Here is a 23,146-nt window from a genome sequence, read left to right as displayed (position 1 = left end):
TTTTAGTGGTTGGTTGCCTACTAAAGAGACAGAAACTGTGTGTTAGACTCTTAGCCAGAGATATTCAGCCTCAGCACAGAATACCCTCCCCTGTCCTGAGCCTTTCTCCAAGCCTGCTCCCTAGAGCAAGTCTCAGAAACAAGAAAAAAACAAAACAAACAAGCAAAACTCCCTCAATTGTCCTTCAGGAGGGTTAACTTACCAAGTTAAACACAGTTTCTCCCTGGTAAGACCCCAGGGGGCTCTGAGGCTAAGCTTACGGTTCACTAAGAGCAACACAGCAGTTTCTAGAATGCTGATAACTGCAAATCTCTCTTCAATGGCACATGTTGTAGTAACATCACTACATGAGTTTTCTCATCAGTTCACACACATGCACACACACGCGCACACACATGAGCACACATATACACATACACTACACATGAGCACACATATACACATACACACACACGAGCACACATACACATACACACACACACACGTACACACACACTAAAGACAGAGTCTTTCTAGTGTGAAGCTCTGTCTGGCCTTGACTCACAGAAATTCACCTGTCTTTGCTTCCCAAGTGCTGGGATGAAAGGCTAGGGCCACCATGCCTGGCTGACACTTAAGAGGCATCCACAGAAAACAGATATTTTGCAGTGATGATTCTCATTAAAAAATAAAATCTGAAACAATACATTTTTGCAACATTAAAAGAAAAAGAATTTGGAAAAATTAGAGCCTCTTGGCAGAAACAATATCATTTTGCAATAAATATCGATCCCTATTCCATGTAAACTTAAATATTTAAGTTATATTAGATAATCTGAACGTATTAAATAATTTGAGCCAAGCACAGTGGTGCACATTTATAATCCCAACACTTAGGAGGGGATATGGGACTGCAAACTGGAGGCCAGCCTTGGCTCTATAGCAAGTTCTAGGCCACCCTAAGCTACACAATAAGTAATAGGGTAGCCTGGGCTAGAAAATAAGATTCCCAATTTAAGAAAAAAAAAAGAAAAAAGAAAAAGAAAAGATCTGCTCTGAGGTTTAAAAAATTAACTGGAATTATCAGCTAGAAAAACAGGTTTTTTAATGAACTCACTCTAAAAAGTCATTTTGGCTTACAGTTCCCACAGGGACAAATGAGATGGCACTGTGCTGAAGTTACTGGAAACACTAAACCAGTGGCCTAACTTCGCGGCAGCTGCTTAGATAAACACCGTGCTGTTTCATCAAGTAGCGCAGTTTTCAGATTTCAGAGCACTGGGCTGCCTCAAAGAGACAGCCAGAAAAAACACTTCCTGCAGAAACCATCATGTCTTCATCGCTGTGACTTAATCATTTAAAATGTGGTGGATGTAAAAACCAGTTTACTGACCGGCAGTAGTGGCGCACGTCTTTAATCCCAGCATTTGGGAGGCAGAGGCAGGCGGATCTCTGTGAGTTTGAGGCCAGCCTGGTCTAGAGAGCGAGCTCCAGGACAGGCTCCAAAGCTACACAGAGAAACCCCATCTCAAAAAACAAAAAACACACACAAAAAAGAAATTACCATGTGACTTAAAATAAAAAGTCAAAAAGTCATATCATCATAGTGACCACACACTTCACATGTTCCCTCTCAGCCCCTCAATCGATTCCCCCGCTCTGTGTCTATGTCTGTGTGCGCACGTGTGTGCATGTGTGTGTGTGTAAGTCTGCAGAAGTCAGCTGGAATTACAGACAACTGTGAGTCACTCTACATGGCTGCAGGGAACTGACCTAGGATCCTCTGGCGAGATGGTCCTCACTCTTCACCATCGAGCCATCTTTCCAGCCCAAAGACCAAATTTTTTGTTCATTAAAACCAAACAATAATCCCTAGGCCTCTTTGAGAAATAATTGAGCTTTTGAATAATAATGTCAGACATGTTTCTCCAGAACTACCAGTCATTTTAAAGATATCTGAAGGTGGCACAGTCGCAGAGAAACCCTTAGTTTATGTATCCTGCAGGTCTTTCCCAGGAAAGACACAAGAACAGGAGCTCTGGGACAACCAGAGAACAAGCCCATGAGCTTTCTCTCACACCGTTGATCTTTGCTTGGAGAGCGGGAACTGGTATTGTTTTGTTCTTGAGGTAAGAGCCATATGATGACTCTGATCAATTTAAAGAGACCAATTCCGCAGCATCTGGTCATTCAGCAGGCACGCAGCCAGCGTTTCTAGGTGGCTCCAGAGCACCGTTATGCCCCCCAAGAAACCACGGAGCCATTCAGTGTTCTCTCCTGCATGTGGCAGCCACAGTGTGCGTGAGTCTGGGGTCTATCTGTTCTGAGGATGGCCAAAGCATCACATGTTATGTGACGACGATGGTGGAGCTGGGATTTTACCACTCAGCATGATGCTTCTGAGATTCCCCTATTGCTATACCGGGTCTGAATGTCTCCTTGTTTGGTCAGACTGGTGCTACAAGGAGGCTGGGCTCAGGGGTGGTCTTCTGGCCACTGGGGCACATTCCGAAGACACAGAGAGACACCAGTCCTTCCAGCTCAGTTCATTCCGCGTTCCAGTCCCAGGAGAGTGGCCCTTCTACCCCACAAGCCTCTCTGCTGCGATGCTCCCCTTCAGCACAGGCTGAACCCCAGGACCAAGCAGACTGTGGACTGAAATCTCCTACAGCCTTCTCATACGATCAGGTATGTGTTGGGTGGGATGAGGAATGTTTCATACTCTGCACTTGCGCACCTCACATGTGCTCATCCATGAGCGCACTCACACACAGCTGAGCTGCCATGTGTGTCATGTGACATGGCACTCACATACAGCTGATCTACCACATATGTCATGTGACATGGCACTCTCACACAGCTGATCTACCACGTATGTCATATGACATGACACACACACAACTGAGCTGCCATGTGTGTCATGTGACATGCTGGGTGTGTGTCTGCTTGAGCTCTGGCTTCCATTCTGCACATGTAGGAGTGAACCACTAGGTTATGTAGTGTTTTTATGCTCATTACTCCTTTGGTTTGTTTGTAGACTAGGCTAGCCTAAACCTTAAGATCACCCACCACCCCAGTCTCCTAAGTGCTTGGACTGCAGGTGAGCACCATCACGTCTGTGCTTAACCATTGAAACGACAAACATCAGGTTCTTAAAAAAGACAAACAGAAGAGCAGCTGGCTGGAATAGTCTAAAGTGGGAACCATGGATTTGATGCTTTCAAAGAAACCCTCAGAGGCAGAGATTAGCAAATCGTAATCCACAAGACTGTAACTGAAACCAATGTCTCTTCCCCTAACTGGCAGGTAACAGATGGAACACTACGCATGAAGATTTTCTCTTTTCAAGACAAGCTGATTTGGTACTCCCCCGCCTGCCACCTGGAAAATAGGATACTCACAGAACAAAGAAACATGATTTAAATTATTTTTAAATCATAGTTTAAAAAAAATGGGCATATAAAGTGATGATGCCTCGGGTAGCAGACAAGATTAATAAAATGCACGGAATTGTGCACACCACCCTCGGCCATTGATAGGGTTCCAACATTAACAAGATGCACGGGATTGTGCACACCACCCTTGGCTATTGATAGGGTTTCAACATTAACAAGATGCACGGGATTGTGGACACCACCCTCGGCCACTGATAGGATTTCAATATTAATAAAATGCACGGGATTGTGCATACCACCCTCGGCCATTGGTAGGGTTTCAACATTAATAAAATGCACGGGATTGTGCACACCACCCTTGGCCATTGATAGGGTTTCAATAGTAGATGTTTCTCAAATACATTTTTTTCCACTTTGTTTTCACAGAACCCTAACTATTGGATGCCGCCTGTGCCAGTGTTAAATTTCTCCCAGATTCCCAGTTGAACTGGCTCTTTTGAGGCATGAACTTGCTTTCCTGTGTTCCATTTAGACACACACTCAAAGCAGTCAGCATGGCAGTGTGGATTACAGGGAGCTTGCTGTCCAAGCACCGCAGACAGACTTTGTAAGAGAGACTGCTAATGGTCCCAAGAAATGCCACTTCTACGTACCCAGATCAAAGTTATTAGAATTGAACAGGAATTCTGGCAAATAAAAAAATTCTGGAATAAGTTCTTTCACATCCGCCATGTTGTGCTTTGACGCGGAGTACCAGGCCTCACGCACGCTGTGGAACATCCGGTCTGCCAGATCGAAGTGTCCGCCCTGTGGGCAGAAGGAGGCCCCTCTCCATTAGAGAACAGTTTGTCACGTTCAAGGGCTGAAACACTTCATACACCTTTGCCTACCTTCTCATTTCTTGCCATCCTACATTAAACACACACAACTTGAAATAATCATAAAATCCATTTCTCTTTGGTGTATTCTTTACAAAAGATGCCCAGTATATCTGTTTTGTAATCAAAGTAAAACTAAAGCAAGACGATTGTAGACTATTAGTCTCTAGAGAGACAGCAAGACTATGAGGAGTAAGAATCTTCCACAAAGGATGAAGGCCTGTGGAACATTCTTGTGGGGACCCCATGTAATTGGAAAGTCAAGTTCCTAAGTGTGAACGGATGTTTGGCCAGTTCTGCTTTTTTCGTCAGCTCACAGGGTACCGGGTTCCATACAGGACTCTCATTCATATTTGCTGTTGGTGGATTCCATGACTTTCTCGTGCATATTAATGTAAATTAACATGACACCTAAGTTTTTGCTGTGATTCTATTGAGTAGAAAGTTATCAAAGGTTAATGGTTGATAAAACATGTTAAAGTAGAAAGCATTTTTACCCACGCACCCTCAGTTTTCTCCTGTCATCTGACCCTCATGGTGCTTTAGGGAAAAGGAAGCATCCGACAGTTGTTATAGGAAAATGCCAAAGGCCACTAAGGGCAGCTGAGGTCTGCCCTGCTCTGCAGGGTGTCTTACTTCATCTCTTGCTTATGACTCTCTTACTTCTCCACTCTGTTCTGGGTACCCTGGCACCCTGCTGTTCCCTACCCCCTCTACCAGGCATATGCTTGCCTTGGGCCCTGTGTAGATTCCACTATGTTTCCAGCTGTTTGCAGGGCCCCTTCCCCCTCCCCGCCCCAAACCAACTCTGTTAAGTTGCCCCCCGCCCCCCACTTTCCACTCTTCACCTGCATTTCTGACGCGGTTGATCCCACTCTAAAAACACTGCACCATTTACTCATTCAAAACAACGTGTAGCTGTCTCCTTAACTAACCCTGAAACTTCAAGATAGAGCTTCGTCCTTATCCTCAGATGTCCTTTCTGACAGCCAAGAGTGACGAGTGCAGGGGGGGTTCAGCAGGCGTGTGCTGACCACAGAGTACGGAGGGGGGTCAGCAGGCATGTGCTGACCCAGAGTGCGGGGGGGGGGGGGGCAACAGGTGTGTGCTGACCCAGAGTGCGGGGGGGGGGGCAGCAGGCGTGTGCTGACCACAGAGTGCAGGGGGGGTTCAGCAGGCGTGTGCTGACCCAGAGTGCGGGGGGGGGCGGTCAGCAGGCGTGTGCTGACCCAGAGTGCGGGGGGGGGGGCAGCAGGCGTGTGCTGACCCAGAGTGTGTGGGGGGGTCAACAGGCGTGTGCTGACCCAGAGTGCGGGGGGGGGGTCAGCAGGCGTGTGCTGACCACAGAGTGCAGGGGGGGTTCAGCAGGCGTGTGCTGACCCAGAGTGCACGGGGGGGGGGGTCAGCAGGCGTGTGCTGACCCAGAGTGTGTGGGGGGGTCAACAGGCGTGTGCTGACCCAGAGTGCACGGGGGGGGGGGGTCAGCAGGCGTGTGCTGACCCAGAGTGCGGGGGGGGGGCGGGCAGCAGGCGTGTGCTGACCCAGAGTGCGGGGGGGGGGGTCAGCAGGCGTGTGCTGACCCAGAGTGTGGGGGGGGGTTCAGCAGGCGTGTACTGACCCAGAGTGCAGGGGGGGGGGTCAGCAGGCGTGTGCTGACCACAGAGTACGGAGGGGGGTCAACAGGCGTGTGCTGACCCAGAGTGCAGGGGGCTCAGCAGGCGTGTGCTGACCACAGAGAGAATGGAGGAAGCAATTATAACCATGGCACAGAATAGGGCCTTTGAAAATAAAACACTTGCTGAATTCTAGTTAAGACTAACCCTCCCAGGCCCCCCTACCCCGCTTCCCGCATGCTGGAATATTCATGCTGTTCACTTTAACTACAGGATCCTGGCACTTGTTCATCCTAAATGAATCCTAGTTTATTTATCAATTTAAGCCTAGCAGCATTTCAGCTCAGCTCTGAATCACCAACTTGTCACCACTAAAACTACAGTGCACCTTCTAAGGTCAGATTTTTTAAAGAAAAGACAATTTTAAATGAAAGTAGACTTAATTAGAATGGTAAAAATGCAGAATTTGAGTTTTACCTGAAGCCGTAAGAATATCTGTGTGAAAGGCTCCATTCTGACAAGATATGAGGCCACAATCATTGCAGACGAATAGTGGGTGCCGTAGTGGTATGCTGGAGTTTCTCCTGCTCCAGATAGTTGTGGCATCATTAAAAACAAAAGGAAATAAGAAAAGTAAACTTGGTGTTAATCAAATCAGAAGGTTCGGAAATGTTAGCAATTGCGATAGGTAACTGGGACACGAAATGCAGCTAGTGCCAGCGACGGACAGCAGGGACTTCAGCCCCACTAACCTCAGGTACATTCCATCTGGCAGGCACTGAGGACAAGCCTGCTGGATTCTCTCCTGAGAGAGGCACATCTGCCCTTGTCAGTTTGGGGCTCCTGTTACCTCCTACAGCAAGCCATCACCCACTGAAGCAGAATACCCACTTAATGGCTACTTGTTTCTATTAAGTTATAACTTGTAATGATATAGTTCTCTAAACTGTTATCGACAAATGCAACGCAATAGCATGTATCACTATTGTGTATCTTCCTTGGCAGTCAGGGTGGGGAGAGGGGCAGAAAGAAAATGGGCACAGGCATACAAATAGGCTTAAAGTCAAAAGTTTCTCCCCCCTTTATGTATTTGAGGGAAAAAACAAGTCACTAAATATAATAAATTGTATAGTTTACAAATTCCATCAATTCATAATTTTAAATGAAGGGCTTTTTAAAAAGTGCCTAAATGAAATTAAAGGAGACATAATAAATGAGTGTGTAGTTCCGGACTAAATATTAGTAGAGACCAAGACAGAGGAGAGAGTTTCCTGCCAGGGCTCTGCAGACAGCTTCAAACACCTTAGAGATGGCCACAAACAGGCATGAAAATCGAATTTTGATTGCAATCATGCATGTGCAGGTGTGCACACGTAACACACCAGCAGCTTGCAGGCATCTTCACAGGTGTCAGAACATTAAACAGTGTTGACTTTTGAAACTAAAAATGAAGCCAAAGGCAGAAGGAGCGCCTCACCATTGGGGTCCTCCCAGTCCTTGTACCGCTTCTTATACTGGGCCAGCCGTTCGTCTGTCTGCGCGCCCATCGGCTTAGCCAGGTTTCTGAATGTCTTGGGATTAGTAAGATCAACCTCCTGAAATATGAAACAAAACCCAATGCTGAGTTACCAGGCGCCCTTCTCAGTGAGGATACAGCAACTGTGATGGAAGTGACCCTGTCTGTGGGCCGGACTGAAACAACCGCGTGTGCCGTTTACGCATCTTACATCCAGAGACAGAAACAACCGTGTGTGCCGTTTACACATCTTACATCCAGAGACAGAAACAACCGTATGTGCCGTTTACACATCTTACATTCAGAGGCAGAAACAACTGCGTGTGCCGTTTATACATCTTACATCCAGAGACAGAAACAACCGTATGTGCCGTTTACACATCTTACATTCAGAGGCAGAAACAACTGCGTGTGCCGTTTACACATCTTACACCCAGAGACAGAAACAACCGTGTGTGCCGTTTACACATCTTACATTCAGAGACAGAAACAACCGTGTGTGCCATTTACACATCTTACATTCAGAGGCAGAAACAACCGCGTGTGCCATTTACACATCTTACATTCAGAGGCAGGGCTTGCTACATGGCCCCGCTCAACAAATGTTTTGGAAATTATGCATTTCACAGGAAGACACTTGGGATTCCAGTTGTAGGAAGGAAGGTAACAGGGAGATACTTCTAGTTCTTAACAAGGACACAGAAGGACATTGCAGACCAAAAGCTCCCATTTGGAGGACGGAGTCTTTCTAGGTTTCCTCCCGCCCCTTCTACTTCCTTTTTCTTCATTCCTCAAGGGGTGCCTGGCAAAGCTGATGGGGACAGGAGGAAGGGAGAGGCGGGATGCCTTGGCCACTGAGGGATGGCAGCATGGAAGGAGGTGTCATCTCTTAAGATGACGTCACAGAGCTGGGGTTGCACCTGTATCAAGAAGTGAGGGGCCTTACTTAAATGTGCTGGTTTTGCTTTCCCAACACTCTACAATTGGTAATTTAAAATTTTCTTTTTCAGATAAACTGGAATATTTTCACCTCATGAATCTTTCCCCTTGACCACCCTGTAAAATGTAGTCATTCACCAGTTGAATCAGCTTCACCATCAAGTGTACCTTAGGCACGTCTACTGGATAGGGCAAGTGCTATTCTTCTATTAAACTAGCATCTTTCTGAGGACAAAAGCTTCAATTTCTCCAGAATATAACACTTAAATTTCTGATTATTTAAGCAGTTTTATTCTAGCAGGAGACAAAGTCAAGTGGATGTCTGATTTTTGAGAGAGACCAATCTTTCTCCTCCTTGCTTACAAACGCCAGTCTTGCCTTACTCCATTGGCTCCCGCTGCACCAGAACCAGCGTCATCTGCACCAGACAGGAAGTGTCGGCAGACAGGAGTGAGAACAAGTGTTGAACGCCATCAACTTGGAGCCCCAAGTTACGAGAATCCCCCATGCTTTTCAGGAAAGCAGAAAAGAGTCCTCATATGCAGCGGTGATATTTTACAGACATTGTTTTCTAGACAACAATTCCATCTGCAAAAGCAATTTCTGGCACTTCCAATGGATGCAAACTGATCAGCACCAAAGAAAGCTGAACAGACATGGTGAGCCAGTGCCTAGTACCAAGGAGGGACTCCATTATCTAACCTTTGGTATATTTTATATGCCCAATGTACCCACACTAAATGCCCTCTTGTCTTCCTCATATAGTGCCTATGCCCATCAGGGAACAGTAGACTGCAAAGAAGCACAGGGGAGCTAAAGTTTCCCTCATTTATGAAAATGTATTACACTCAGGTAGACAGGAAGCTCACCTCGGAGTCGTAATCTGCGAGAATCCAGGGGAAGACAGGGTACTGCATGAGGTCATTGTAGGATCTGCCGGCCAGGGTGTTCAAGTGCATCAAATACTGGAAGTTGCTGATTTCACCTCTCTTAGGAAAGACAATAAAGGGACACATCTTAGAATGGGTAATTAGTTTTGCTGTTTAAAATTTTTTATATGCAAAAATGGACATAAAAAAGGTTTCAATACAGTCCCCCCCCCCAAAAGGGAAATCTCTCCTCTGTGCCCACATTTATGGACCGTGACCTAGGAGCCACAAGGAACCTTCTGTGTGCTTGTGCTTACCTCCCATCTCTGGGTCACAGACTTCTCTCCAACCAAAGTACTGAGTAATCCAGACCTAAACACAGAAGACAATCAACTGTAGGTCAGAGTTTTCAGTCTGAATAGCTTTCCAACGGAAACATTTCAGTCTCTTGTCTCCAAATCTTTTCCAGCCCACAGAATGGATCTGTTCATGTGGGCCATGAATCATTTTATAGGGCTGTGAGGAGCACTTGGAAACACGAAATAGCTGAAGCAAATGAGAATTCAGAAGGCACAATATACAGCATTCTTTTCTATGAAGTGTGTTTAACCATTCATGACTCAGCCTTAGTGCCCAGGGACATAGCACAGGGTACACATGTCATCATCCATCATGGGTAAAAGACCTGGAAAAGCCCTGATCGAACCCAACTTTGTAATCACAGTAGGTATGCAGCTCCTGAAATAAGCAATTGACAGTATGAAAATTTATGACAGGATAGCATTGCTGCTCCGTCAGAGTGTCATAAAATGCTCTTTAAGGTTATCAGAACTATGCATTAAAAAATCAACCATTGGTCCAAGAGTCACTGGCTATCCCCTTTATTATCTGAAGGGGAGGTGGATGGGGTGGATGGCACCCTCAGGTACAGGTACCATTTTCTACACCTATAAAGTCCTTCCACCAGGCAAAGTGAACATGCAGACTGTCCCTGGGAAGGACCAGAACATTCCTCAGCACTGAAACGCTCCCCTTCCTGTACTTTTGTTGACAACAAAAATGTGTGGAGCTTTTAGGACCTGTTTCTGAGGTCAACAAAAGCATGTACTTAGGATTTTATTTGCTACTGATTAAAGAAAAATAAAAGCAACTTTTTTATTAACTTAATATATTCTGATGTGCACAGATTGAAAGGAAAATTCATTTGTAAAAAACTCTATTAAGTTTTTACACCGTGTGTGTGTGTGTGTGTGTGTGTGTGTGTGTGTGTGTAATTTATTTAGTCTCACAACACCACTTCTTTTCAGGTGGCCTGTCACAGAATGACTGCAAACAAAGCTGAATGTATGGATTTATGAAAACGGCTGCAGCACCCAGAGGATCCTCTGATTAAAAGGAGCCATGGGGGAGCCCAGAGGCAAGGGTGCTGCTGGAGCTATGGGGAGCTCGGAGGCAAGGGTGATGCTGGAGCCATGGGGACACTCGGAGGCTTGCACACAGAGCCAGGGAGTTTAAATTTAAAGACCAGAGAACAAAAGAGGAAGGAAGGCTGGGAAATTTGTATAAGTAGAGGTGTAATCAAGACCTCATTATGGAGACATTCCCTGTAGCTGACGACAAGAACTCAGGGAAAAGTCGGCATGCGAGAGGGGTGGCTCAGAGCAGTTGACAGAGTGCAAGTGTGCTCTTAATGACAGCAAAAAAGCATAATTTAAATCTGAAGTTTAAGTAACTAATGCAGAAAGCTGGTAGTTATTCCGTAAATGAAATCAGTCTAATAAGGGCAGGATACAAATGGAGAATTTCTTGTGTATCAATTTGGCTTTGTATATCAAGAGCCTTGCTGTAGTGGCGTTTCATCTGTATTTAATAAGTAAAGCCTGCCTGATGATCAGAGTCAAACAGCCCCTCTGGTCAGCCTCACAGACCAGGCAGTGGTGACACACACCTTTAATCCCAGTAGCCACACTAGTTTGCCACAGAAACTGGGTGGTGCATACTTTTAAATCCCTGTCCTAGAGAGGATTATAAAATGGGAGGAGACAGCTCTCAGACAGTCTCTTTCTATGATTCCTGGAGGCAGGATCGCCATTTCAGACTGAGGTAGAGGTTTATTGCCAATGGCTGGCTGCTTTGCTTTTCAAATCTTTAGGTTGAAGTTGGGCGGTGGTGGCGCATGCCTTTAATCCCAGCACTCAGGAGGCAGAGGCAGACGGATCTCTGTGAGTTCAAGACCAGCCTGGTCTACAAGAGCTAGTTCCAGGACAGGCTCTAAAGCTGCAGAGAAACCCTGTCTCGAAAAAACAAAAAATAAAATAAAATAAAATAAAATCTTTAGGTTGACCCCAATTTCTGTCTCTGAGTTTTTATTAATCTTGCATCACCTTAGAAGTTATACACTTCACTTTATTATAGACATTTTATACACTCAAAACAAAGTGTTCTTTAGTAGTATAGGAAAACCTGGAAAAGGTCCCCTCAGAAAGTCAGAGAATGCTTTATACATTTGATGAATACTAAAAGTTATATTTCCAACGAGAGTTTGAAGATGAGAAATATTCACATACAGCACTAAATGAAAGAATAAAAGCTTGTATTTTGAGAATTCAAGTTTTTAAACACCAAATAATTCTCTCTAGATATAAGTCACCTTGATTTCACAAAGAAATGATTCGAGCATCAACACATGGCTTACCCTTGTTCCACACTGGTGTTTGGTCTCTGACCGGAGACAGACTCTGAGCTGTCAGTGAGAGATGGAACAACTGCCAGGAACCTAAAAAATTTAAAAGTGCAAATGAAGTCTCAGTAGGGGCCACATGGAGCCCTAGGAAACAAGGGCAATCCCCATATCTTTACTGCGCCTGACCCTGTGACCAGGATGCTGACACAGAGGCTCACAGCACCTGTGCTGTCACATGAAGTGGGGAAGGGGAATCTGAGTCAATAAATGAAGTGCTAATGAGTGTCTGCAACTAAGTAGTCACCTGACAGTAGGCAAGACATGGCCAAACTAACGTTAAAACAGACATCACTAACTGAACGGGACATGCAAGGTGCAACTTTCTTGTACTACTGTTAGCTTTTGCAGAGTTGCTCGTGATATCAGTATATGTCAAAGGAGAGTTGAAGGGGAAGCCAGGAGAGGATGGGGACCTTGAGCTTGCCGTGTACAAAGACATTTCTGAAAGAAAGACGAACGCATCTCTCCCAGCACCCTGCAGTTGTGCAGGGTGAACTGCGTTGCCTCCGCAATGGCTAAGACGAGTGTGTGTATGTGTGTGTGTGGGGGGGTTGTCACTTGGTCAGCCCTCTCTCTCACAGGAAAGGAGTCTAGGGACTGTATTTAAACAACATGTCATTTCTGTGCCTCACACATTACAGAAGTTTTCTGCTATCTACAGTTTTGGTTTCTGTCATTTAGTTACCTATGGTCAAATAAAGAACATAAAAAATGGTTCAAAAGTATTAAATGAAAAACTCCAGATATAACTTTTAGATGTTCACCAATGATGAGCAGTTTTCACTGCTCTGCTATCTTTTCCAGGGCTGTGAAGACTCAAGAGGACCCGGGTTCTACGGGATCTCATTCTGGAGCCCACAGAAAGGTAAGGAGAAAAGTGGAACATTTAGAACCCAAAAGTATTACTTTTCAACTTTTACTTGATTTATTATTATCGTGCACATGCATGTACACCACATGTGCGAAGGCACACGTGTGGAGGCTAAAGGGACAGCCGTGGACTGCTTCTCTTCTACATGTTGTGGGTTTTGGGGATTGAACTTCCATCACTGGGCTTCAGTATCAAGCGCTTTTACAACTGCCAAAGGCTTTTTAATCACAAAGTCTGAGACTAAAACTGTCACTTAAAAAACAATGCTTTAGTGGGCTGGAGAGATGGCTGAGTCCTCACTCTAAGTCACCAGAAGGGTGACAAGCTATTTCAGGAGGGAACTGGCACCATCCTAAAAGCTAGGAGGAGGAATCCCATTTCAAGAGGCTGGGAAATAAAAAGAACACTACAAAGACATCGACGCACTGGCCTGGAGTCTGGATTTTAAGCACCTAGCAGAACAGGCTGCCAATGGGCCCCCTCCCATTTCTTCCCATAACAGCATATAAGGGATTCCTCATGAACGAGACCTTTGGTAGACTTTATTCCGAATTCCCTTTTGAAAAGCCAGGAGGTAATTCCGTCCATCCCCAGAGAAAACTTCAACAGCGATAGGCTGAAATGTTTAGAGAAAAATAAATTATGAAACAGACCATAACAAACACACCAACTTCCCTACTATGAAATCCTACAAGGTTGATGAATTTCTTCACTGGAAAATATTTTAGACTCATGAATTCTCTGTACATTAAGCCATGCAATCAAAGAATTTTCTTTCTTTCTTTTGTTTTTTTGAGACAGGGTTTCTCTGTAACTTTGGAGCCTGTCCTGGAACTAGCTCTTGTAGACCAGGCTGCCCTCGAACTCACAAAGATCTACCTGCCTCTGCCTCCTGAGTGCTGGGATTAAAGGCATGAGCTACCACCACCTGGCTACTGGAATTTTCCTATTCTTCTCAAAATTAAAGAGATCTTTAAAAACAGAATGATAAATAGTAACTTAATGATTCTGTTCCTAAAATGACGATGATGTACTTTTTACATGAAAGGAAAAAATGTGCACCTGAAGACTAGAGAGATGCATGGTGGAGGCGCAGTAGAACTCAGACTGTTTAAGGAAACACAGATGCATCCTAAGGGCCATGACCCTTGGGTTCCGAGTCTCCAGGGAGCAGTGTGGATGCTGCAGTTATCACCACACCGATCCATTTAAAATGATACATTTTCGGACCAGGATGGGGAGGAACATTTAGTGGGCCACCAACTCACCTGCAGGAGATACCTCCTTTTATGCACCTCCTTGATGTCTTCATATGCAAAAATGCTGCATGTTCTCTTGAGTTGACTGGGGCCTTGTCTGGCTCCCCGAGGGATAATCGGCTCATGCATACTATGAGTAACCAAGAGAAAAGGGAGCAAACAATACACAACAGTAGGTTGATAAACTCATTGATTAATGAAGCAGACGCCATTTCCAACACAGGGCCAGGAGGGGAGACAACATACAGAATTTCCAGCTAGACATGTGGTTAGGAGAGCACTCTACTGTCCCCGAGAACAAGGACACCCCTTCTGAAGAGTTTATTTTTGTTGGACCAGCCTTTCTATTAAGCAGTTGGACAGGGTCTCAGCCAATAACATACGTTTTATTTCTTTCCAAAGCAGAATAAAAAGACTTAAAACATTTTAATATAGATCTAAATTTATATGAGCAGTTACAAAACATGGCTTCATTTTATTTTTCAAGAATCATAAAACATAATTACAAAGGTTTTTTATTTTTATTTTTTTTTATACAAAAGAGGGGCTCATTAGAGTCATAGTGTGGCCGAGACTGGTGAAGAAAGCAATTATTTGCGATATCCTCTAGGAACGCAGAGGCCCTGTCTTATTAACTGTAGTGTTAGGTGCTCAGAATGCTGAAGAGGAGACAAAAGCCCACATGTGTGTTCTGACCACACAGTGCTCTATTACCTACGATGACCCCACGACTGGGGGAAGGAAAGGAAGATGGAAAAGAGCCCAGCTAGTCATCCCATGTGGGCTCCGGTTACCCCACTTCCAGGACACTCAAAGTACAGGGTTGGTCTTTTATTAAAGAGTGTAGCTTCTGAATGTGCTCCTACCACCGTGTGCACATGTGTAGGGTGTATATGCATGTGTGCAATGTTTCTAGGTGAGTACATGTGTAGCATGTATATGCATGCTGGTGCACAGGCATGTATGTATGTCTAAGTGTGTACATGTGTAGCTTGTATATGCATGTGTGTATGCTGATGCACAGGCACAAGCAGAGGACTTCAGGTGCTGTATTGCTCTCTGCCTCACTCCTCTGAGACAGGGTCTTTCACTGAAGCTGAACATAGCTAGTGGCCACGAATCCCTAGCAATTTCCCTAGTTCGGTCCCCACAGCACTGGGGTAACAGGTGCCTGTGTGGCCTTTACCCTCCCAGCCATCTCTCCACTCTGCATCAATGACTTCACCAGGGATCTCAGAATTCAGAATGAACCTCTATGTGTGCTGGTCAGTCTGTCAGCTTGCCACAGTTAGAGCCATCTGGGAAGAGAGTCTCAGTGGTGCAAACATGTCCTTAAGAGTGGTCTGTGGGGAATTTTCTTGATTTCTGTGGGCAGTGCCCTCCCCTGGGCAGGTAGGTGGTCCTGGGTTGTATAAGAAAGCAGGCTGAGTGAACCTTGGGGAGTAAGCCAATAACAGCACTCCTCCATGGTTCCTGCCCTGACTTCCCTCAGTGAGGGATCTGGACGGGGAAACTTAAGGCAAATTAAGTCTTTCCTCCTCAAACTGCTTTTTGGCGATGCTGTTTATCACAGAAAGAGAACAAGTCACTAAAACACCAGGTTAACAATGACTGTAACTTGGTATCCAATGCTCATAATGGAAAGACATAAAATGGAATTACCATTTGATGAGCAAGAACCCCCCCCCCCTTTTTTTGTGTGAAAATGACAGTATTGGCCGGAGGCACACACAACTGAGAGATAATGTTACTTAGGACACAGGCTTGGGATTAAAAAGAAGTAACGCAAACATATTTTCTGTCATCTAAAGGCAGCTTTACCTGTGTCTCTGCATTCATTTACTTACTTTGGAGGTAAAGTTTCAATGTCTCTTATTTCTCTGGTTGCTGTCATGGTAAATCCATCAATCACATAAAAGTGCTCTTTCCCAAACAGCAGCAGCCCCTCACTGGTGTCCAGGCCCTGGACGCGAGCACAGCGGTACATGTGTTGAATCTACAAAGAAAGTCACAAATAATCTTTCTTTTAACTTTAAAAGATATTTTTGGTGACTAATTTCTCTCTTTTGTTACTGTTACAGTAAGCCCCAAGCTAAATATATTAAACCCAAGAAACAGCCTACACTCAATTCTACCTGCAGATGCCTTCAGCAACAGGAGACAAACGTTCACCCACATCACCCACTTAAGCCCACACCCCATTTAGAAGTCATCTCTTATGCCAGGTGCATCTAGGGAGGCAGAAGCAGGCAGATCTCTGAGTTCAAGGCCAGCCTGGTCTACATGGAGAGTTCCAGGACAGCCAGGACCCTGCCTCAAAACAAAAAGCAAACCAACCAATAAATAAATAAATAAATAAATAAATAAATAAATAAATAAATAAATATATACATACATACATACATACATACATACATACATACATAAAAGAATGGGCTGTTTACAGCAAAATCCAAACATTAAAAATTATTCTAATTTTTTGAGACATAGTATTGTAATCTGCTGGCCTGCCCTGTCACCTGGGTACCCTGTCCCTTTAAGAGACAAGCCCTGCCCACTCCCAATATCCCCATTCCTGCCGAGACAAGGAGATCTTGGATCTTGCCTCCCCTCCATCTCTCTCTGTCCATCCTTCTTCTGAAGAGGCAGTCTCCGCCTCTCCCTGCTCTTCCCTCTTTCTCTGTCCCACTCCATCCGTAACTCCTTACTCTTATACCCTTCCCAGTACTCACTAAATAAACCCCAGCTCTCTCTCTCTGCATGTCTGTCTCCTACCTGCTGAGGCCACAATTGTGGGACCAGCCTTGGGTCACCATGCCATGAATCATATAACACGTAGTCTCATGTATGCCAGTGTGGTGGTTTGAAAGAAATGGCCCCCAAAAGGAGTGGGACTATTAGGAGGTGTGGTCTTGTTGGAGGGAGTGTATCACTGTGGAGCAGGCTTTGAGGTCTCATGTGCTCAAGCCACACTCAGCGTCCCAGATCACTTCCTGTTGCCTGCAGGTCAAGGACTATCAGCCTCTTCTTCAGCACAATCAGGCCTGCATGTTGCATCATGAATATAATGGAATAAACTTCTGAAATTGTAGGCCCCCAATTAGATGTTTTCCTTTATAAGAGTTGTCATGGTCATGCTGTCTCTTCATAACAATAGGAACCCTAACTAAGACAGCCAGGTTGGCCTCAAACTCCAAAGCCTCCTACCTATACCTCCTGAATGCTAGGATTCCATTTTAGCCCATCTATTCAGGACTGGGGATTGAACCCAGAACTTTCTGTGTGCAAGGTTAAGCACTCTACCCAGTGGGCTATCCCCAGGCATAGACATGTTTAAATTTGTTTTCCTCATGGTGCTGGGGATGAAACCCAAGGCTCCATGCATGTTAGACACCTATTCTACTGCTGAGCTCTGCCCTCAGCTGCTTGACTTTCTTTAAAATAGCTACTGTCATGTAAATGGGGAGGAGAGGAGGACGGGACAAAGGAAGTGTCAGACTGACATCACGGGCACATAAGCTTCTGAGTTTTCAACGCTAAAACCACAGTGAGCGCACAGCATCCAGGTGGAGACGCTGAAGCTCCAGGGCCAAAGGCGCCTCCCTCTCCTGCTGTCTTCTGAACGACTGACTTTCATCATCACACGACTCTTTTTCTTTCTAATTTCATTTAAGGTTACGCAGAGCACATGTCTGAGCAGCACTGCCTCAATTACACACCAGCTTCTCATGACTTGGTTAGATCTCTGGGGCTGTATGAGGACTTAACACAACAGGCCAAACTAAGAACAGCCTTTCAAGAAGGGTGATATTCAAATTCATGATATAGTAACCTATTTATCCACCTTTCTTCCTGTAGCTAATTACTGCAGGAAGGTTTGTGTGTCTGTTATGATTGGAGTCATATAAGGTGATGGGATGTGGATAGGAAAGAGTGCCTGAGTATAAGCACACATCAGGAAGGGAAGATGCAGGAGCAAACGATTATATTAAGGGAATAGCTGATAGCTATTAGGCAGTCTGCAAGCCCAGGGGGAGGGGCACCTAAGTGAGGCTGAGCAGGCAAGTGTCCTAATGTGGGCTACAGACTTCTAGACTAATGGACACACAGACGTTACTAGCCGGAACCTTATGTGAAGGAGAGTGGGGGGAGCTGTCAGAAGAAACAGCATGAGCAAAGTTCAGAGCTAAAACCATGGTGCATGCAATGAGTGCAGCGTGCATGCTGCAGCAGATGCTCAGGCTGTGGCAGGCGCTCAGGCTATCAGCAGTGGAGCGGGCAGGACTGAGGAGGCAGACAGCTTCCTGTGTGTGAGGGAGAACGGAGTGAATACAAGCGGGAGGTGAGGGCACTGATCAGCTGGTGCAGTTTGCATGATGACCACAGTGATGGAGATGCAGAGGGGAAGGCACATCATGGTGGGGACAGCAGGATGGCTTGTCTGCAGACTGACCAGGCCTGTAGAGAGTGTGGTCTAACAGCGGGGCAGAAGAAGAGAGAGTCAGGGGGTCAACCATGAACTCCATTTCTGATAAGTCTGCACTCATCAGAACCCTCAGTCGCCCTGCACCTGTGCTCTCTTTCACTTTGTCTTTGGCTGCTGCTTCCGCACACTCGCTCCTCAGAAGCACACAGTACCTTCTCTCCCTCCTCCAGCAGGCGCAGCAAGGTGGCATTGTCTGTCTTCTCCTCCTCTTCTATGGAGCTGCTCTCAGCGATCTGGTCTTGTAGCTGCTCCTGGGTCTCCTCATCGCCTCCATCAGGTGCGGACCGAGAGCGCTTCAGGGGAGGCTTCACCAGGCCTGCAGTGCAGAAACCAACAGGGTCACGTGGGGAACAGTTTAGTTCCAGAGTCGGTTATGGGTCAGGTGGCCTCCACCGGCCCATGGGCTAAAGCTTTGTGCCTTAGGATGGTGCTGGGGAGAGGGTGGAATTTTTAGAGTGAGCCCAGTGGGGAAAATTAGGTCATTAGGAGATGTACCCTGGGAGGGGATATTTAAACCCTTCCTATCTGTTTTGTGGCTGCCATGAGGTGAGCAGCTTTGCTCTCCCACGTGGTACCTGCGGTCTTGCCACAGACCTCAAAACGGCAGCAGCCACAGCAGGCGACTGAAACCTCTGCTCTGAGTTTACTCGTCATGTGTGTCACGGCAGCGAAGGCTACTCACACACAGTCTGTGTTATACATCTCCAGGAAGAGAATGCTGGAGAGCACCAGGCCCGCAGCAAAGGCTTGGGAATTCAACCCTGCATGACTCCGGGAAATTATCTGCCTTTTGTGAACCATGGTTTTCTCCATTATAAAACTGGGAAGGAGTCTACCTAGCTTAGAGGTTTGTTGGAGGGCTAAATTTGGTAATGACGGTAAAGTCCTTGGGACCACGATCAAGACAGTCAACTCTCAGGGTAGTCGGATGATGGCAACAGACAGCTGAGCATAAGTAGTGGTAAGAACGTGTTGTTTATCTGAGTAGCATGGGGGAGGTGCTGTCAGTGAGCGGCTAATGACAGTCCCTGCCACACACATGGGGACGGCATACTACACGCATTAGAACTCAGATGGCTCAGGGAGACCATGCCAAGCCTCACCCAAAGTAGCAACGTGATTCTTCATGAATGAAATTGGTCACAAGGAACAGGAATAGAACTTTTTAACAGCACAGGAACAGATTAATTAAAATTAATTAAGAAATACTTCACTGCTTGTACTTGGATGTCAAGAAAAATTTGAAGAAATAAAAATCAGTGAGATCCTAAAATATTAGATGTTCTCAAAAATGTACTATAAATCACAGTGTCTTCATATTAGCTGTGCCATCAAAGTGACAATGGTCTTGCTACCAACACCGCTCTAGCATTCGCTGAATGCTAATGACTAGGGCTCTCTGGCTTGCTTGGAGAAGACACGGCCCAGTGTGAGCAAGCAGGAGAGACGAAGCCCACAGAGAAACCCATAAAGGGAAGTGCTCCTGGTGGCATTGTTTCAGGTTAATGCATCACGACCTCCAATTCTACAGCTAGAATAACTTGTTGCATACAATAGTAACGACATTGATATTTGTGATTTGAGCTAATTCCAGAGATTAAAAAAAATCAAGCTTGAGACAACAGCCTGAAGGCCATGTGACTAACTGCAGGCTAAGCTTGGCTTATTCTTAGGACCCATGGGGCTTAGACCCTGCCCATGGTCTGGCAGTGTGAACAGATGCAGGGCTGAGTCCTCCACTCAGCTGCAATTTGATTCTATGAGTATCTAGAACAAAAGGAAGACCTACCATGTATAGAATCCATAGGTTAATCCATTGTTTCCACTGTTTTAGAGTGTCACTTAGTAAAGTTGAGGGCACCACAAGAAAGAATATATGTGTTTTAAGGGAATGAGAACAAGTAATACTATTAGATTTGCTTTCTGTTGACATGGACATGAGCTATTAGTTTTTAATCCATGGGATGTGAGCTTTAGTTTTCTTTTTTAAAATTATTTTTAAGTGTTTTGTCTGCATGCCCACAGGGGTTGGAAGAGAGTATCAGATCTGCTAGAAGTGGATTTACAGACAGTTGTTAGCCACTTTGTGTGCTGGGACTCAAACATGCGTCCTCTGGAAGAACAGCCAGAGCTCTTAACCTCTCTGTCATCTCTCTACCACTGAAGCATAGTTTTAATTTATTGACAACTTTAACATCAAATTTTAATCTACTTGCTTTCAATTTTAAAACTTTTAATTCAAAGTTCTTAATTAATACTTTAGGGCTTAGTGTTGGAAAATGAAAATATTTTTGAGTTTGTAGTCATTCAGACACTTTAAAAAACTGAAAACAAAGGTGTATGGATCCTGTGTATAGCAGTCTTCCTTTTGCTCTAGGAACCTGCCAATGGGATAGGAGGAAAGGAACCTATGAATAGAGAAAGGGTTCCATGGGTGCAGTGCCTGCTAAGCAAGCATGAGGACCTGAATGACTGGCAGCACATGCATGTAAAGCTGGGGGTAATGTTGCACATGTGTAATCCCAGAACTGGTGCAGCTGAGACAGGAGCATTCCCAGGACTTGCTGGCCAGTCAGCCTAACAGAACTAGCAAGCTACAGGCCAATGAGAGCGAGCTCAGAGAGAAGGTAGAAGGCTTCTGAGAAGCTATGCCTGTGGGTGACCTGGGGCTTCCATGTGCATGAGCATATGTGTGTGCTTGTGCCACACATAACTATGTATATGTGCACACTTACACACCACCCAAAATGAAAATCTCTGCCTTGAGAAAACTTACAAATTTAAAAGAGAATCAGGTTTCTCTGTGTGTTTTGTGAAATACAATCAAAACATATTGAGCCAATGACTATAAACCTTACCTATCTATAGGGAACAGAGACAGTCTCTTCAGTTCTCATTCATACATCAGTCTTTCAGTTGTGGTGGTCAAGTGTCTACAGACATGTTTATATAGTTGGCCCTCCTGTTTGCAAATGCTCATATTTACATGTGAAGTCACATGGGAGGAATGCTCCAAATGATTTGAAATCAAATTCAAAGAGGAGGCTGACCTTTGACCTTGGCGATAGTGTCTTCTCCATGCTCTGGTTCTTGCTGGGTGGCTTCCCCTTCTGAACTCTCTACGATAGCATCCTGAACAATGCCTGGGTTCCCAGAGGCCAGGCGTAAGTAGTATTCCTTACTGTCATAGCTTATAGCTCTTCTGTACCGAGCCGGTTTCTAAGAAACAACAAGAGAAAACGACTCAGAGTTATTTTCAACCAGTACAACACAAGCTTGTGAAGGTTTCTCTGTGTTCCTATTGTTTAGGGGCTATTGCGCAGACTATGTGAATAAACACTAGATACACAGACTTCTGGGTTATGTGGCTCCATTAAAAACTAAGTTTGCAAGGTGACATATATTGAACAATACTGGTAGTTCTGTCCTTCCCAAGAGAAAGAGACCATGTTTAACCAAATAGCATTTCTGGGCTGGTGCGGTTCCCTGTCAGTTCTGGATATGCTGACCTTCTGGGACAGCAGAGGAGAACATGCCCGTTATGAAGGACACCGGGCTGCAACTTGGATTGAACCAACCAGACTGAAAGCAGGATATTAATTATAGACACATCAGGGGAAAAGTTAGTGATGTCTGTCAGAGGAGACCGAAGGGCGCTTGCTCACTGGGGACAATCTCAAGTGCTTACTTCGGGAGCCTGCAGGACTCTGGACACAGCCAGCACCTGCCACCTCTGCATCAGTAGGCACAGAAGGCACCTTCAACACTAGGTGGCACTCTCTGGCTGGCCTGCAAGAGAGCTCGTCTGTATTATTGTCTGGCACTATTTGGAAACATACAACTAAAGAACAGACAACTTAATTCTGATGAAGAAATGAATACCTAGAGATATAAGGAAGGATTCAATATTCTGGATCTACTAGGACATTTCTCTCACAGATTCACCTTTATTCTAAAATGAGTTTTCCAACTGACCTAAACTTGTTTTCCTTCTTAAAATTACATACAAGGAGAAAGCAATGGCTCGAAATCTCTAAAAATGTCTATGAATAATGACTGCTAAAACCCAGGCTTTGAAGATTTCAAACATGCTTCCCCTTCAGACAGCATTTTGGTTCTCCTTTGTTATAAGTATGATATTCAATCTTTAAAAAAAATCCTATTTTTTTCACATTCTTGTAACTGATTTCCAACTAAAATGGAAAGCAGGTGCCTGGGTGGGTGAGATACTTAGGCTGAAAAACTAAAAGGATTTCCAGACATGAGATACCTAACTAAAGCCATAATGCCCTTCTTTTAATTTCAGGTGTGGAGCCGGGTAACTGAGATCTGCGAGCAAACTGAGGAGTGGGCTATGCATACAGGGGGGAGGAAAACATGGCGCAACCCTGGAAAATATCAAAGGATGTGGAGTAGTGATCTTGCAGGAGTGGGAAGTCTAGCTGACGGGCAACCTAACAAGGGAAATGGCGTGTTCCATTTAAATGAGATGAAGACAAGAAACTTAGCACCTTTATGGTATTCTCTATGAAGCAAAATGATCATATTCAACTCAAAATTGCTTATATGTCATTAAAACAGAAAGACAAACTTAGTAG

At 45.1% G+C, this 23,146-nt stretch overlaps 1 protein-coding gene across 8 annotated transcripts in view; it reads right to left on the bottom strand.

Annotated features, from left to right (window-relative positions):
- Wdfy3 (WD repeat and FYVE domain containing 3) overlaps nucleotides 1–23,146 on the bottom strand; it is a 231,511-nt gene that overhangs the window by 19,636 nt on the left and 188,729 nt on the right. For all 8 annotated transcript variants that reach the window (XM_038344793.1, XM_038344848.1, XM_038344802.1 and 5 more), the window contains 11 exons: nucleotides 21,599–21,767; nucleotides 18,701–18,864; nucleotides 15,910–16,058; nucleotides 14,072–14,192; nucleotides 13,334–13,419; nucleotides 11,885–11,965; nucleotides 9,507–9,561; nucleotides 9,190–9,309; nucleotides 7,343–7,460; nucleotides 6,343–6,449; nucleotides 4,028–4,181 (listed from right to left, as the gene is read on the bottom strand). In XM_038344793.1, coding sequence (XP_038200721.1) covers nucleotides 4,028–4,181; nucleotides 6,343–6,449; nucleotides 7,343–7,460; nucleotides 9,190–9,309; nucleotides 9,507–9,561; nucleotides 11,885–11,965; nucleotides 13,334–13,419; nucleotides 14,072–14,192; nucleotides 15,910–16,058; nucleotides 18,701–18,864; nucleotides 21,599–21,767 — 1,324 coding nt within the window. The remainder of the gene's footprint in view (nucleotides 1–4,027; nucleotides 4,182–6,342; nucleotides 6,450–7,342; nucleotides 7,461–9,189; nucleotides 9,310–9,506; nucleotides 9,562–11,884; nucleotides 11,966–13,333; nucleotides 13,420–14,071; nucleotides 14,193–15,909; nucleotides 16,059–18,700; nucleotides 18,865–21,598; nucleotides 21,768–23,146) is intronic.

The sequence above is a fragment of the Arvicola amphibius genome, chromosome 1 (genome assembly GCF_903992535.2).
Source record: "Arvicola amphibius chromosome 1, mArvAmp1.2, whole genome shotgun sequence".
Classification (NCBI taxonomy): Eukaryota; Metazoa; Chordata; class Mammalia; order Rodentia; family Cricetidae; genus Arvicola; species Arvicola amphibius.
Note: the sequence above shows the minus strand (reverse complement) of the source record. Positions and strands in the feature narration are given on the sequence as shown.